This window comes from Panthera uncia, unplaced genomic scaffold (assembly GCF_023721935.1).
Source record: "Panthera uncia isolate 11264 unplaced genomic scaffold, Puncia_PCG_1.0 HiC_scaffold_1720, whole genome shotgun sequence".
NCBI lineage: Eukaryota > Metazoa > Chordata > Mammalia > Carnivora > Felidae > Panthera > Panthera uncia.
The window spans coordinates 460-15,709 of NW_026058383.1; the positions used below are offsets into that span (position 1 = coordinate 460).

The window sequence follows — 15,250 nt, forward strand, 5'->3', positions numbered from 1 at the left end:
AGAGTAGGTGAGAAAGGAGTCCCCGACTGGACACAATCCCAAATGTGAAACCCATCCAGCTGACCCTTCTCCTCAGCTCTAAAGGTGCTTGACACATATTCCTTAGCTACAGGTACCGCCTGGTTCTACTAGTTGAAGTGAGCTTTGCTTCTGAAAAGCCAAATAGTACAGTATCTTTTTATCTGGTTCTCACGTGGACTGATGCATTCCATCTTCAATAGGATAGGGAACTGGAGATGAGCAGGAGAGAGAGATCAGATAAGATTAAGACAAAATCTCTAGGAAACAATGGATTGTCCCCTTACCTTCAGGAGAGGATTTTATTTATTTAAACCGTAAAGAATGGTGACACCATTTACTGCAACATCCAGTGCCTCCCATCTATGCACCCCTGCAAGCTGCCTTTCTTCTCCCCACCACCACCTAGAGACCTTCTGGGCTGTCCTGTTTAGACGGGAACCTGTTTAACGTGATGGTTTTAAATAGCCTGGATCTCACTGAAAACCGCCCCTTTCATGTTTTTGTTTTGTTTTGTTTCGTTTTTTTGGGTTTTTTTTGTCTGTGTGTGTGTGTGTGCTCGGCTGATAAAACAGGAATTTTTGTGACCAAAGTGAAGCTCTCCCGAACCTCTTAAGAACAGATAGGCTCCAGTAAAATAGTTTTTTTCTCTCCTCTGGGTTTCCTGGAATAACACATTAATTAAAAACATATAAATATTTGAGTCTTCCCCCCTCCCTTCTTTCTTCTGCCTAGGGTGATGCAAAGGAAACAAAGCTTGGGTAAACCAGATCAGAAAGATTTGAATGAAAACCTCGCTGCCACGCAGGGGCTGGCCCATATGATTGCCGAGTGCAAGAAGCTCTTCCAGGTGAGGCGTCAGGGGGTTTGGCGCTCGGTTGAGGAGGACTCCGATAGTTAGGACCAGGTCATGGGCACCATCCTTGCTCACATCTTTACACAGCTGGAGAGTATATACATGGCTGGAGAAGGTCTTTTTTGTTTCTTTTATAAAAAAGTCTTGTTTTATAACATAAGCTCATTAGGGCTAATGTGTTTAATGAAATTCGCCTATCTCCATACCCCTTTACTTAAGAAGCAAAAGCAACACATTTTTGAATTAAGTTCTGTATCTGAGAGGCAAGCCCTGGGTTAGTCATTTACCCTCTACTGTGACTTCCCAAAGCGCAAGAATACCTCACGTGAGAATAGGCTTTTGGACACCTTCAGGGAGGTGATCTGTTCGTATTCTCACTACTCACGATAGCACGTGAGGTCGGCAGGGCCACCGTCCATCTGCTGGAAAGAGAGTAGTGGGGGCACCTGCACCTCCCTGAGAACCCAGTCCGCGGCTCCTGCACTGCCGCTTCCTCTGCTGGGCAACAGGAACAGTACAGGCAGACTCACCTCCTTTTTGTCCCTTGCACCTCCCACAGGTTCCCGAGGAAATGAGTCGATGTCGGAATTCCTACACAGAACAGGAGCTGAAGCCCCTCACTCTAGAAGCACTGGGACGCCTGCGTAACGACGAGTCGGCTGACTACCAGCACTTCCTCCAGGACTGTGTGGATAGCCTGTTTAAAGAAGTCAAGGAGAAGTTTAAGGGCTGGGTCAGCTACTCCACATCGGAGCAGGCTGAACTGTCCTATAAGAAAGTAAGTCTTGCCCCCACTGTCAGCCAGTTGGGTTCCAGTGGTCAGGATTCAGGTTCATCAGAGATGAGACCCTGTGGCCGTGTTAACACGGCTGTCTGTGGGAATCTGTCACCCACTCCCTCCCTTGTAGATCTGGGCAGCCAGGTGATTCAGTTCCCCAGGTAAGAGTGGAAGAGTCCAGCAAGGAATAATAAATACACTTGTCAGAGGAATCCGACCATCTAACGAAATCTTCTGGGGCCACAGAATCACACTAGAGTCCCCTGGAATGTTTTACTAGTGGTATTGGGCTTTAAGGTGTTTTATGACATGATCAGATTTTTCCATAATTTGCTCAGAATCCCCTTGCACTGTCCTCTGTTCTCAGCCACTTTTCTCTTGGCCCTTTAATGAGTGGAGAGTACTTGGGGGAGAAATTAACTTGTTAGGACTAAAAGCCCCTTGAAGACAGGGGCATCTTGTATGGTTCAGCATGACAGGCCCGTGATAGTATTTCTTGGTCCTGTCTCTACCACCTTGAGAAGAAATAAACAGTGGGAGTGTCTGGATGGCCATGGAGGCTTTAGAATGGGTATATAAATCATCTGATTTTATTGCACTGACTCTAATATAGGCCCCAAGAGAACAGATGTTAATAATTTTGACTGGAAAATTAGTCTAAGGCCAGGCTTTCTGGCCTGCTCCTGAATATACTTGGGAACACCAGCATATAGATAGTAATTAGCCCCTAAACACGTGACCATAAATCGAGCTGGCAGTTTGCCTTCAAAGTGTAGGTGTGTGTGAATTGTAGCACTGAAAAATGCATCCTCTTTTCAGGTGAGCGAAGGACCGCCTCTGAGGCTTTGGAGGTCAACCATCGAAATCCCTGCTATGCCTGAGGAGATCTTAAAGCGCCTCCTTAAAGAGCAGCACCTCTGGGATGTAGACCTTTTGGATTCAAAAGTGATTGAAATCCTAGACAGCCAAACTGAAATTTACCAGTATGTCCAAAACAGTATGGCGCCCCACCCTGCCCGGGACTACGTTGTTTTGAGGTGAGAGTTTCCAAAATGATTACCGTGGCAAGGATGAGCCTGGTGTCACTGAATATGACAAGATGGTGAAATTATGTAAAACGGAAGGTGTGGGACCCTTGCAAATATGGGAAGTGTATCCGTATGTATTCCAACAGTGTGTCCATCGCTGAAAATGGTTGGAACACTTTTGGAACTGAAGTCAGAATCAGAGGCACATTCAGTTGAATATGCTCATTGGTAGCAGATTCTTGCCCCTTTAAGGACAGATTTTTCTCACCAGAAACAGCAAGTGAATGCATAAGCCAGCAAATAACATTTAAGTCCCAAGTGCGCTGTGGTTAAAGCTGAATTATATGTAATTCGTAAATTCTCTGGAGACATGATTGAAAGAGGAATTCCAGAAATCTTTGAGGAAATGTCCCGTCATTAGTCCAGAGCTTTCCAATAGAGCAACCCTGATCTGGATGTCCATGTACAAATCCATTTGCGAAATGTAAAAATGGCTTTCATTGACACTTCAAATTGGTTCTCTTTCAAAGAACTGACATGTGAATATATACTCACTATAGTGACTCTGCACAGAGTTACTCATTCAAGAGCCCTTGCACAATAGTTCAAAGGATACCGTCTCCAGGACTGGGTCACACAGCGTAGCCACCGATCCTGCCCCTTAGCTTCTGAGTGTGGGGCCCCATTTTAAACTTGGCTTCCAGAAAATTCCATCTTTTTTACTCTGATTTTGTTTCTGCAGAACATGGAGGACTAATTTACCTAAGGGGGCATGTGCCCTTTTACTCACCTCTGTGGATCACGACCGGGCACCTGTGGTGGGGGTGAGAGTCAACGTGCTCCTGTCCAGGTATCTGATCGAACCCTGCGGGTCAGGGAAATCCAAACTCACCTACATGTGCAGAGCCGACTTAAGGTACGTTCTGATTCTAATTTCTGACACGGTGAGGGTCATGAAGGAGATGAGACTTTTTGTCTGACACAGAGAATGGCTTAAATGAACACATCATTGTGTCTTGTCTGTTCCCTAAAGAGCAGTTTTTGTAAAGTAACACCTTCGTGTTTCTTGGTGTTTGGGGGATGGCTTCCTGATTTCTATCCCTTAGAGAATGTGGTACTAAAGCAACACGAATACTCTGGTTCTGACATGAATTTAAAGCCACAGGAAATGAGAGTTTGAAGTAGCAGGCAGATGATTCTCATTTTACATTCAAAGATACTTGAATATATGACATACCCTTTTAGTAATTAATTAGGCCTGTGCTCTGTGCCATTGACGAATGTGTGTTCCTATTAGAAAATTTGTGAAATACAGCAATACAGACAAAAACATGAACCTCTAAAAAACTTTCCAAAGTGGTTAAATTCTCATTTGAAGTCTTTACATCTCAGTACTTTTTCAACTGTCTGTGTGACTGTAATCTGTTTTTGTTCTATATGCTAAAACTTTTCCCAAACAATGTCACTCAATATCTGTACTCAGTATGTTGTTCCTTGAGAAACTTCTGGTTCCAGAGGTGTAACAGATGTGCCAGGAGATTATCTTGGAATACGATCTTTACTTACAAGGTTTCTGGATCAAGAAATGGAAATGTATTCCGAATTCCCTCCAGCTTAGTTCAGTGTTTTCCAGTTTGAAGACTCCATGTGCTTTTCCTTCCCATTATAGGGGCCACATGCCAGAGTGGTACACAAAATCTTTCGGACATTTGTGTGCAGCTGAAGTTGTGAAGATCCGAGACTCTTTCAATAATCAGAACACTGAAACCAAAGACCCCAAATCTAGGTGATTACTGAAGCCAAGCGACTGCGTCCGCCGTCTGGATAGTTGTTTCTAGAATTCTTGCCAGTCCTTGGAAGAATGCGTTCTGAGTCTAATCTGAAACAAAGCAAACGACAAGTTGGAGTGTAGGAATTGACTTTTCGTGATTTAAGACATTTTCAAAGCTGCTTCCTGTTTGTTTAAGGTCTAGAGTACAGACCTTGACTGGAATATGTAAGACTGTGCAAAAAAAAAAAAAAAAAAAAAAAGTATTCTTATCCAAACTGCTTCTGAGAAGCAAAACTATAAATACATCATGAAAAATAATGAAGATACTTCATTCTCTTGTGATTCTGGCGTATGTGTACCTATGTCATTTTATTTGCAGCGTGCTGAGGGACTGGCGTATCCACTGGAATAGTTGGTACTCTTTGACATGTTTCTCACTGAGATGAGCAAAGAAAGGTTTGCACAGAGGAGTGTGTGTATGTGTGTTTGTTGCTGGTCGAATGGCACAGATGTATACGTTGGAACACAGTGTCTGGCACACTGAGATGCCTCCCAGGAGGATACTGATGCGTCAGGTTCAGTTTAACCTGGAATATCTGACTGCCCATGGATCCATGCAGAAAGGGAACCCCAAAACCCTCGCCCACTTATTTTTTTTCCAAGTCATTAAGCACATTCCTTTTTTTACCAACCTCCTCTTTCCTTAAAGTAATTGTAGTAGCTTGATTCCGCTGTCCCGTCTCAAACACAGTACGTCTTTAGATCTGATTGCAAATAGTGATACACTTTTTACCCGGTATAGATCAGGTCAGGGAAGAAACTCCGCCCGCCCCACCCCCTTCCCCACCCTTACTAGCTCCAGAGCACAGTTTTATTGTGTGTTTTTGTGTTTGTTTTTTAAGTCGAGATGTAACAACTGAACACTCTAACATCTCCTCAGTCGAGCCCCAGAACTTTTTACCTGCTGGAATTTTTTGCATTTTCATGTTTCGAACCCAAACTCTTGAAGACATACTGAAAACATAGGAAACTACGTCTGTCCCAAGGAAATCCCTGTAAATTTAAACCAAGGTATTAAAATTTAACAACAGGCGTGGATTCTGGTTATTCGTAGCGCTTCTGAAAGCTGCCCATACTTAGTAATTGGATCTGTCCTTTTCAGCAAATAGGTTTTCTGGTTTTGTGACTTTTTTTTTTCCCCCCTCGGCTTTGTTTTCCCTACATTTCTTTTTCTTCCCCTTTATAATGATGCCCCTGGAATGTATGTTAGTGGTAAATGAAAATAGCTATTATAGAAAGAAAACCCAAAAAAAGTGCCAGCACCGTTTTTTGGAAGGGTGGTCTTTATACAGGTTTTACCGTAACCATGAAGATTGACTCATGAGACAGTATTAGTGACTTTATTTTGTATGGATCAAAAGTGAATAATGTATGAATGAGAGTTGTAAGAAGGAGTTTTATTTTGTTATAACATATTATAGTTACCATTGTCAGTGTTATTTCAAAGGTTCTTTGAAGAATTTGCAGCGGGGGAAGATTAGAGTTTTAAAATTTGAGTATTTTGGATATCAGTGTTCCTTATGAAGATATACTTGTATATGCAATTTTAATAGCTTTCAGATTTGTAAGATTGTATGTTGTATATACCATTCTATTAAGATAAAGAAACATGTCCACATGTCCACTGTGCTTTCAAACCTAGATAAAGCATGACAAAAATTATTATTTAAAATATACTTGTATTTATACCTCAGATATTCTTTTGGGTTTTGTACCTCAATGCTTTTTTTTTTTTCCTAATGTAAATACACTTTACATGAATACAGTCTAAGTAAAAAAAAATAAAAGAAGAGGTTTATAACTTGCTCTATATCTGTACAGAATATAATCCGTAAGTGCACTATTAAATGTTTAAAGTAAGGGAAAGGTCTGGCCTGCTTTCCTTTGTATCGCATCTCACGCCTACCCTTAGAACCACAGATTGCAAAGCATATCATCCTGGCATCAGCCAAAATGAAAATCAGATTTGCTGAAGGAAAAATGGGACTGCAAATAATTTCAAGGCCAAACTGCAACTGAGCCACTCACTAACAAACAGGAAACCCTAGTGAAGGTTCAGGAAGCATGGAGATGCTGTCCTAACAAAGGTCGTTAGGAAACGATGCTGAGAAAGTTATAAGAATAAGGAACCAGGAAGAGTAAGATGCTCATATAAGCAAAGCCAAGGTCACCGTTTAATTCCACAAAAGGTCTCTTTCCCACTGTTCAGCTTTCCTGTGGAAAGGATTCCTTAACATATTTGACAACAGGAGAATTCAGAGGATGTGAATGTTCCAAGAACTCTGTGTAAGTCACCTAAAGTGATATTGCCACAACTTACTAATTGTGACTCATCACCTAGATTGTAAGCTCTTTGAGGGCAGGGCTCTCCTCCACATCTTTATAACCCCCTACAGCGGCTTTCAGCGTTTTGTACTTGTAGGCACCTAATAAATTTATTATTTGCTAAATGGAACTGGTTGAATTAGCTTCTGTCACTTGAAAAGGAAGAGAATCTAGGATGCCGTCTAAGCCCTCGCTTTGGTTCATCACTGCCCATTTTGAGATTGTGCAGAGTGGACATTGTCACACCTAATGGGATCTTAAAGTATAAACTGGTGAAGACGTGCGGAGACCCTATATAGGGGCTGTGGACGCTGATGGTAAATTGAAGAGTTCTTTGCGATGCAATTTTAATCAATCTTGTTTCTTGGAAACTGATATCCCTTTTAGAAGAGGTTTTATTTTGACAAACACTCACTCTGGGCATAGTAAAGGGAAAAAACCAAACCTCGTAATTTTTAAAAAGACACAAAGGCTTTTTTTTTTTTTTTAATGTGTGCCCCTGCCTCCAGACCTGGTTTCCTCAGAACTAAATAAAATAAAGATCAAAACATAACATATTAAGCCTGAAATACCTACTACTTTGTTTGACAGGCTGCAGAAGGTTACCAGGATGGAGGAGACATCCTTACAGACCCCATTACAGATTGAGTGGAGTCAATTATTCAGCCCCTACTGTTTACCTCACACTGTGCTCAGTCCTGAAGATACAGCGGTGAGCACCTCACCCTGCCCTCCCAGAACTGAAATCTCACAGACACTAACGTAGAAATGATACACCATGTCCTGACGGAGGACAGGTTCCTGTGTACCCAGGGGGGCAGCTTAAGTTCTTAATTGAACAAAACTCAAGATAACTATATGCAAAGCATCTTGCTTACCAATTTGTAGATAGAATAACTTGGAAAATTCTAACAAATAGTTCTTTAAGAGATTTCTTTTTAAGAGCTGATTGAGACAAGTGAGATTTTTTGGAAAGTAAAATCTAAAGAAAAATAAAGGAAAATGATCCAGATCAGTACTTTTTTTTTTTTTAACATTTGTTCATTTTTGAGAGGCAGAGACAGAGCACAAGCGGGGGAGGGATAGAGAGAGAGGGAAACCTAGAATCTGAAGCAGGCTCCAGGCTCAGAGCTGTCAGCACAGAGCCCGACGTGGGGCTCGAACTCACAAACCGTGAGATCATGACCTGAACCGAAGTCAGACACTTAACCGACTGAGCCACCCAGATGCCCCCAAATCAGTACTTTCTAACATCACTAGTTAGGGTGTGTGTATGTGTGTGTGTGTGTGTGTATAGGCAAGGACAAAGGCTATAATGGTGTGTAGAATTTTGTAGCACCATTCATGGGTCTTTATTCTACTTCTGTGCACTTTACACACTTAATTTAAGCTTCACACATACCCCATGAAGCATAAGTATTATTCTAAAATAAGGATATACCTTAGGTAGTGACAAATTAAGGTCCGCAGAGCCAGAAGAAGGAGCCAAGACTCCAGCCCAGGTCCACTACCCGTCCATCTCCCCTTTGTTGACCTTACCTAATTAGGAGATAAATGTCTCATCGTAACAGCCAATCCATATGGCCCCAGCATCAAAATTGAGAAGAACTCTAGGAAAAATGGAGGTTCATAGCAAAACAATCACATTAATCCACATCTCGAATTCAATTGTCCCTATTCCTGAGATGCTTAAGGTGAAATTACATAGGTAAAAATAAATATGAGGCAAAGTTTTGTTTCAAGTTAAGGCTTGAAAGACCTTACAGTTGTGTTGGCAAATTGAATATATGGTTTGAAATGTACAGAGACTCCACTTAGGCCTCCCTGTGAAACAGGAGAGATTCTCCCCCACCTGCCAGCACAGAATAGGCTTGTGCTCTGACTGCAATCTGCCCAACCCCTCTGATCTTGCATTGCTTCAGGGTTACAAAGGGAACATCTCCCTACAGGCTTCTTAACTTGCATCCCAGGACCAGAACCCCGGTCCTGTGACTTTCTGCAATACCTCATTATGCCGGGATTCCCACCACACAAGCATGTCACAAAATACAACTGAGATCTTTGTGAAGGTGCTTTGAAAAGCAAGGGCTATTGAAAGGTAAAGGAGCTTTCATGAAAGCAAAGTGGGATTTGGCCCAAATGCTTTACCTCACCCGCCTGTTGAAGCATACATTAATGATTATAAAGCAGAAATCCTAAACAATGAGATCATGGCATGCATGCCATCTTGGTGTTCCATCAGGATGAAATTTGCCCAAGGAATTTAAATTCCATTTGCCTAAGGAATGCAAATTACAAAAGACCTCAAAGAGCCTGTGGCAGGGGGGGAACTCAGGTGCGTCTGTGCAGTTGCAATGAAGTTGGGCCCATTCTCCGGGGGATGATCAGTCCTTTGCAGGCAGGGAGTTTGCTAAATCATGTTGGCAGCGGCAGCCCAAAGTAATTACCCTTGCTGTGTATACACAGTTCCCATTAGGGCCGCGGTTTGGCTGTCTGGGCCCAAGGCTGTGTTGACACCTATCGCATAAACACCTCCTTGCAGAGATTTTTCATCTCATTGCACTTAAAAAAAAAAAAAAAATTTAGTTCAGGGCTAGAAACATGGCCCCTCATAGGGAATTTTCATCTCTCTCTCTCTCTATCTCTCTCTCTCCTATCAAGATGCAAAGCATTTTGGAAAGCAAAAGCCTCGCTCTCCTTGTGACTCTGAGAATGGCTCTCATCAACCATGGTGAAAGACTTGATGCTCTAAAAATGGTCTAATTCCCAAGGAAATTGTTTCAAAAAGCTTTGTAGGTTACAGGCACTTTTCAAGTACAAGTGTGTTTGGCTCAAGTCTGAATGGACTTGTTAAGCTACCGCATATTAAGCATTATAATGTGTGAGGTACTGGGATGTGTGTATTGCATACAGTAAATGTCACATGTAAATTTCATAGCAGTCCTTTGAAGGAGGCCTCATTAGACTCATTTTATAAATGAAAAAGCTCAAAGAGGTCGGGAGGCTTAAAGAAATAAAGTAGCTATCTAATATTTGCAAAGGGACTCAAATATTTGGGACTCTAATATTTGCAAAGGGGCTCAAGACATTCTAGAGCCTGTACAATAGAACATTCTGCCGTGATGGAAATATTCCCTCGCTGTGCTACTAAAGTAGGTACTAGCACATGTGGCTGTTGAACACTGGAAATGTGGCTAATGCAACCAAGATGCTGAACGCTTGCTTTCATTTCTTTTTTGTTAGCTTTGGGGCTCCAGGGTGGCTCAGTCAGTTAAGCATCCCATTGTGGCTCGGGTCATGATCTCACGGTCAATGAGCTCGAGCCCCGTGTTGGGCTCAGTGCTGACAGCTCAGAGCCTGGAGCCTGCTTCAAATTCTAGGTCTCCTTCTCCCTCTCTGCCCCTCCCCCACTCATGCTCTGTCTCTCTCAAAAATAAACATTTAAAAGTTTTTTAATTTTTTACTAGTTTAAATTTAAATAGCCACATGTAGCTAGTGGCTACTGTATTGGTGCAAGTTCTATTTCAAAAATCAAAGAATATTTCCAAGGAATCCAATTCCCATCTCTCTTCCACCTATCACAAAATTCTTAAAGAAGGAGAAAGGAAGGAAGGAAGGAAGGAAGGAAGGAAAGAGGAAGAAAGAAAGAAGAGAAATAAAGAGAAAGAGAAAAGAAAGGAAAGAAAGAAAGGAGAGGAGGAGAGGAAAGGGGATGGGGGGGTGGGGAGAAGAGTGGAAGAGAGGAAAGGAAAGAAAGAAGAAAATATGGTAAATTTTTATTAAAATCTCCCTGGCCACATTTCAGCTCAGGTAACTCCACATTCCACCAGCCATGAGACTATGTCTCCTCTAACCTATGACCAGCTTCTTGTGTTTCTCAAGCTTGAACTGGATGACCTCTTTCCTTTGCTGCTAGAGCATGTGTACTTTTCCAAACCAGAGATAAAGATGTAGCTGATCCGAAAGAATGTTTAATAATTCCGAATATTCTGTTCTGTTGGCCGCAATCAAAGGAAGCCTCACAGATGTTGCTGCTCTGGACAGAAACAGTTGTCCCTGCGTGGTCTGAGCCTGTCCCCACCCTTTTCCTCGTCACTGGTGCCCAAGCTTCCTTTCATGTTGGTGACGCCACTTGGCCTCAGCTGTCCGCACCCAGGGTATCCTCCAATGTAGGGACTCCTGATCTAGGTTTGATAACAATGGGACGTCTGAACGCTGAAGTCGGCGGTAGCAATTCCAAGGCAAGAATATATCTTCCACAAGCATTCCTAGCTTGCTGCCTCGAAGGGATATTTCTTTACCTGCTTTATCCTTTTTCAAAGTTGTCAGAACTCTGTCATATTAAACAGTATAATTTACTAAAGTAACCTATTTCTTTTCTTATTTTCAGTACTAATGCATATTACTTACAACAGCTCATCAAAGCTAGAAAGAAGCCTCTTAGGAAGAAGTGTGAAAGAACTTTCATGATACATGATCTGAGAGTGCTCTCAGCGAAAAGCAGTTTACGAAGGTTTTTAAAGCTAAAGACCATCCAAGGCTGCCCACTCCTCCCGTGGAAGCTTAGTGAAGGTTCCTCGCCCTGCTCAAGCAAGCACTTAGCACGGAAGATAATTAATCAAAGAAATGGGGGATTTAATGTCACGCTCCAGAGATGTCAGTTGTCATGACTTCTAGGGCTGGCTGATAGGATGTATGTTTTCCAATAACAAAGATAAGCCAAGCTCTATTTTTGAAGTTCACACAGTCTGTAAAGATGATTAAAGCAAAAAGAAATTTGAACCCTTGGGACCATGCACAAGGTTGCAATATCTCAAAGAGATAGAGGATATTTTATCCCAAGACCCAGAAGGCTGAAAATGGAATGTATTCTCCTGTAACTTTGTGGAAAGAAAAGAAGATGCCAAATTTCCAGAAGCAAAGCGACCTGCCTGGGAAGGCAGGATCAAGGTGTAGCTGTTGGCTTGTTGGTTTGTTTTTAACCAACCTAGTGCCACCAACACTCTCATGTCAGACTGATCTCGGCCTCCAGTGCCACCAGTGGGCATCTCCAGTGGGGCCTTCTACCCTGAGTCATCCAACAGGACTATTCATGACTTCAGCAGGTGGTTCAGCCTGACATCAAAGGGGCCAGCGGCCATTTAAACTTCACGATTGCATTTTCCGTGATTTTTGCCTCTTCGTGACCCAGCAGACCTAACAGAATAAGAAGACTCACTCTGTTTATTTGCTTTCGTCCACGTTCTAATTTTCTCTGGTCCTAACTCCGTTGAATCCCAAGAAGAGTACAAATGGAGATACATCAAGGAATATAAGGGACAGTGCCTCCAAATAAGACAAAACCCTCATTTAAGCCACAAAAGAAGAAAGATGCAGTATGAGAAGGAAGTAAACAAAAGAAGGACTAATGCAGGGTGTCCAGTTACTAAAATACACTCACTAAAATCCTGAAGTCAGGGGTCACCCCTCCTGCATATGCGTCTGGTTTTGGAGATGCCCAAAGAGCCAGACTCTTCTGTTGCCTGATGAAATGCCATTTCTTACTTCACTTGTCACCCTAACTTCTTGGCCTCTTCCTTTTCTTGTCCTCTTGACATGTGGATCTGCTCCCCTCTGGCCATATCCCTTCCTTGTCTCTCCTGTGACTTTTCTCTCTCAATCCTACAAACCAGCCTTACACCCAGGGCCCTTTCCTGGCCTCTAAAGTTGGCTGTTCCCTCTTTCCTCATTCCTTTCCTTCTTCGTTTCTGTCACCTCTCACACCTGCATGTGCCTCCCCTCCCCACCCCACATCCCTGAAAAAAAAAAAAAAAAAAAAAACTTTAAAAACAAAAGAATTTTTAGTTTTCTTAGGATTCCTTTAATTTACAAAGCAGAAAGGTCACTTTGTGTTTCTCTTGCTTCTATTAACATATAGATATTCAGCCTATCTCTGCTAGACAGGCTTCAGGATCTTTATCATTTGCCTGCTTTGGGCAAGGAGAGCTATCTAAAGTTGTTATAGAGGGAATAGAAAAGGAGGTCGTAAGGCATTGGGGACAGAGCTAATAGTCACTCAGTAAGCTGGGCAGGTAAAGGAGACAGCCGCCATAGGGTGGTGGTCAGAGAAAGTAGATTTGGGGAAATTTTTCCTTTTTTATTTTTTTATAATTTTTTGTTTTTTTTTTTTTTTTATTTTTGAGAGAGACTAGAGACAGGGAGAGTGGGGGAAGGGCAGAAAGGGAGGAGAGAGAGAGAATCCCAAGCTTGGACTTGGAATGTGGGGCTCAAACTCACAAACCGTGAGATCAGGACTTGAGCTGAAACCAAGAGTGAGTCACTTAACCAACTGAGTCCCCCAGGCGCCCCGGGGGGAAAATGTTCTTAAGTTCAGGGGCAGGTACACATGGGTGGAAGTAACTAAGGGGGCATGAATTTACAGGTTTGAAGACAAAGGAAGTGCACCAATGGAGAGGGGAGGGATACACAGGGCTTCCGAGTCCCTCTGCGGGAGGGAAACCATGGGCTCACAGGAGGAAAGGTGGCTTTGAAAGACACGCCTTCCTCTGGGACGGCAAGGAAGGACAGGCCAATAAAGTATCCTGGTGAGTCAGAGCCTAGGGGGCGCCGTGGAGTCAGAGAATGTTGAACTGGACGGGACTTCTGAGGTGGCCGAACCCAAAGTCTAATATCCCTGAAGCAAAAGCAGAGCTAGGGAGGCTGCGACCACCCACAGGTTTTCAGCCACAGCAACAAATGGGCCAGGGCCCACATCCGGGGAAGAGTCACCCCCGAGGAGGTAAGTTTTTTTCTCCCCAGTAAAACAGGAGATGCCCGATTTTCAGTGTCAGCCCTTTCTCTGTGTTTACCTCCAGCGAGGTGCCCTGGTGTGACCCTCACTCACACCTCTGACTCTCCTGGGACCGGACCCTCTCACTACTGGCCAAGCTGTCGTTTCTACTCTCCCATCGTTACTCCTGAAAGCCGTGAAGAGCCCTGGGGTTGCGTGATTACCGGTTCCTTTCAGTGGCAGGTCTGCACGACTCTGGTTTTTCCACGTCCGATCCTATTTAATCCTTGCTGTAAACCTTTGAGGTTGGGAGGCACTATTATCCCATTTTGCAGACAAGGAAAACAAAGCACAGCTGGTTCAGTGGTCCGGGTTCCCCCAGAGAAATCACATAAAGCATTTGGAACAGAACCTGCTTGTGGCACACGGTAAGCCCTCAGGGTCCGTTAGCTGCTGTTCTGTCCATTATCATTCTGGAGCTCTTGTTATGTCGTGGGTACCAGCACAGACTCTGGACAGATTCTCAGAGGTCAAACCACAACTTAGACTGACTGTGTGATCTCGGGGAAAGGGTTACTTAGGCTCAGTTTTCATGTCTGCAAAGTGAAGACAATCATAATAAAGACATTAGAACCGTGCCCAACGTATCAGAGGCACCATGTAAATATTACTTCTGAATGTCTGTTTCCTATTATTTCCCAGTTTAAACACAAGCTGAAATAGATGATACCTATTCGTAAGATTAATATTAAGACTGATGCTTAAATGATTGCTTCATATTAATTAAGATTGATACTGTCCAAGCTTGGGTGGCCAGGCCCCCTGGTGAAGGCCTGACAGCTTCATATCCCTATGATGTCTCTAGATTCCCGCACCAGTGGCCTAGATTTTTACGTGGTTAATCAGTCACAAACATGTGTTGAGAACAGAGGAAAGGCACAGAAGAGTGCCACCTCTCTTGACTTGGAGGTGCGTGTCATTTTTTTCAAGGAGACAGACAAGTAATTCCAGTAAAATGTGCTCCAGTGGATTCTCCACCCAGAGGCCCAGAGCAGGAGATGACACGTGAGCTGGGTGCTGAAGGATGACAGCGGGGAAGGGGAAGGCATTCTGGGTGGGCAGCCTGGAGGAGTGTGGCTCCTGGATGGAGAACGAGCTTGCATACCATTCTAAGGAATTTGTAGGTCACCCTACTGGCAACAGGACGCTTTGGAAAGCCTTGAAGGAGAAGGGCAATACAAGTGGATCTCACTATTTAAAAGAGAAGTCTGCAGGTGCCGTGGAGGGTAGGTTCAGCCGGAAGGCATCGGGAGAACAGCAAAGGAGTCCCTTGCAGTAATACCCACAGGAGACCGTGAGCGACAGGGCCAAGAGGGTGGCTTGGGGGTGAAGCAGGAGGAGCCGTTGAACGCGGTTAATCAGGAGGCAGCATGGGCAGGATTTGGTGACGGTCTTTTTAGAATGAGAGGGCGATTGTCCACGAGGCCCGCACTCCAAAGCCCAGCCCCGCAGCCAGGACCGAAGGTGATGCGTGCGGCCTTCTGAGCTAAGCGGTTCAGGCAGGAGCGGAAACAGATCTGAGAAGCGGATGGGAAAGTCTGGAGACATAAATTGTGGGTGGATTGCGGATTCTGCAGGTGACCTA

General features: G+C 43.6%; 1 protein-coding gene across 1 annotated transcript; it reads left to right on the forward strand.

Annotated features, from left to right (window-relative positions):
* The first annotated feature begins 503 nt into the window (after positions 1 to 503).
* Positions 504 to 6,966, forward strand: LOC125917334 (rho GTPase-activating protein 7). The gene is made up of 5 exons (XM_049623567.1): positions 504 to 868; positions 1,434 to 1,652; positions 2,472 to 2,689; positions 3,423 to 3,596; positions 4,350 to 6,966. Exons 1-5 carry the CDS (start codon positions 758 to 760, stop codon positions 4,468 to 4,470), a joined length of 843 nt encoding a protein of 280 aa, XP_049479524.1. The 5' UTR covers positions 504 to 757; the 3' UTR covers positions 4,471 to 6,966.
* The last annotated feature ends 8,284 nt before the right edge of the window (positions 6,967 to 15,250 follow it).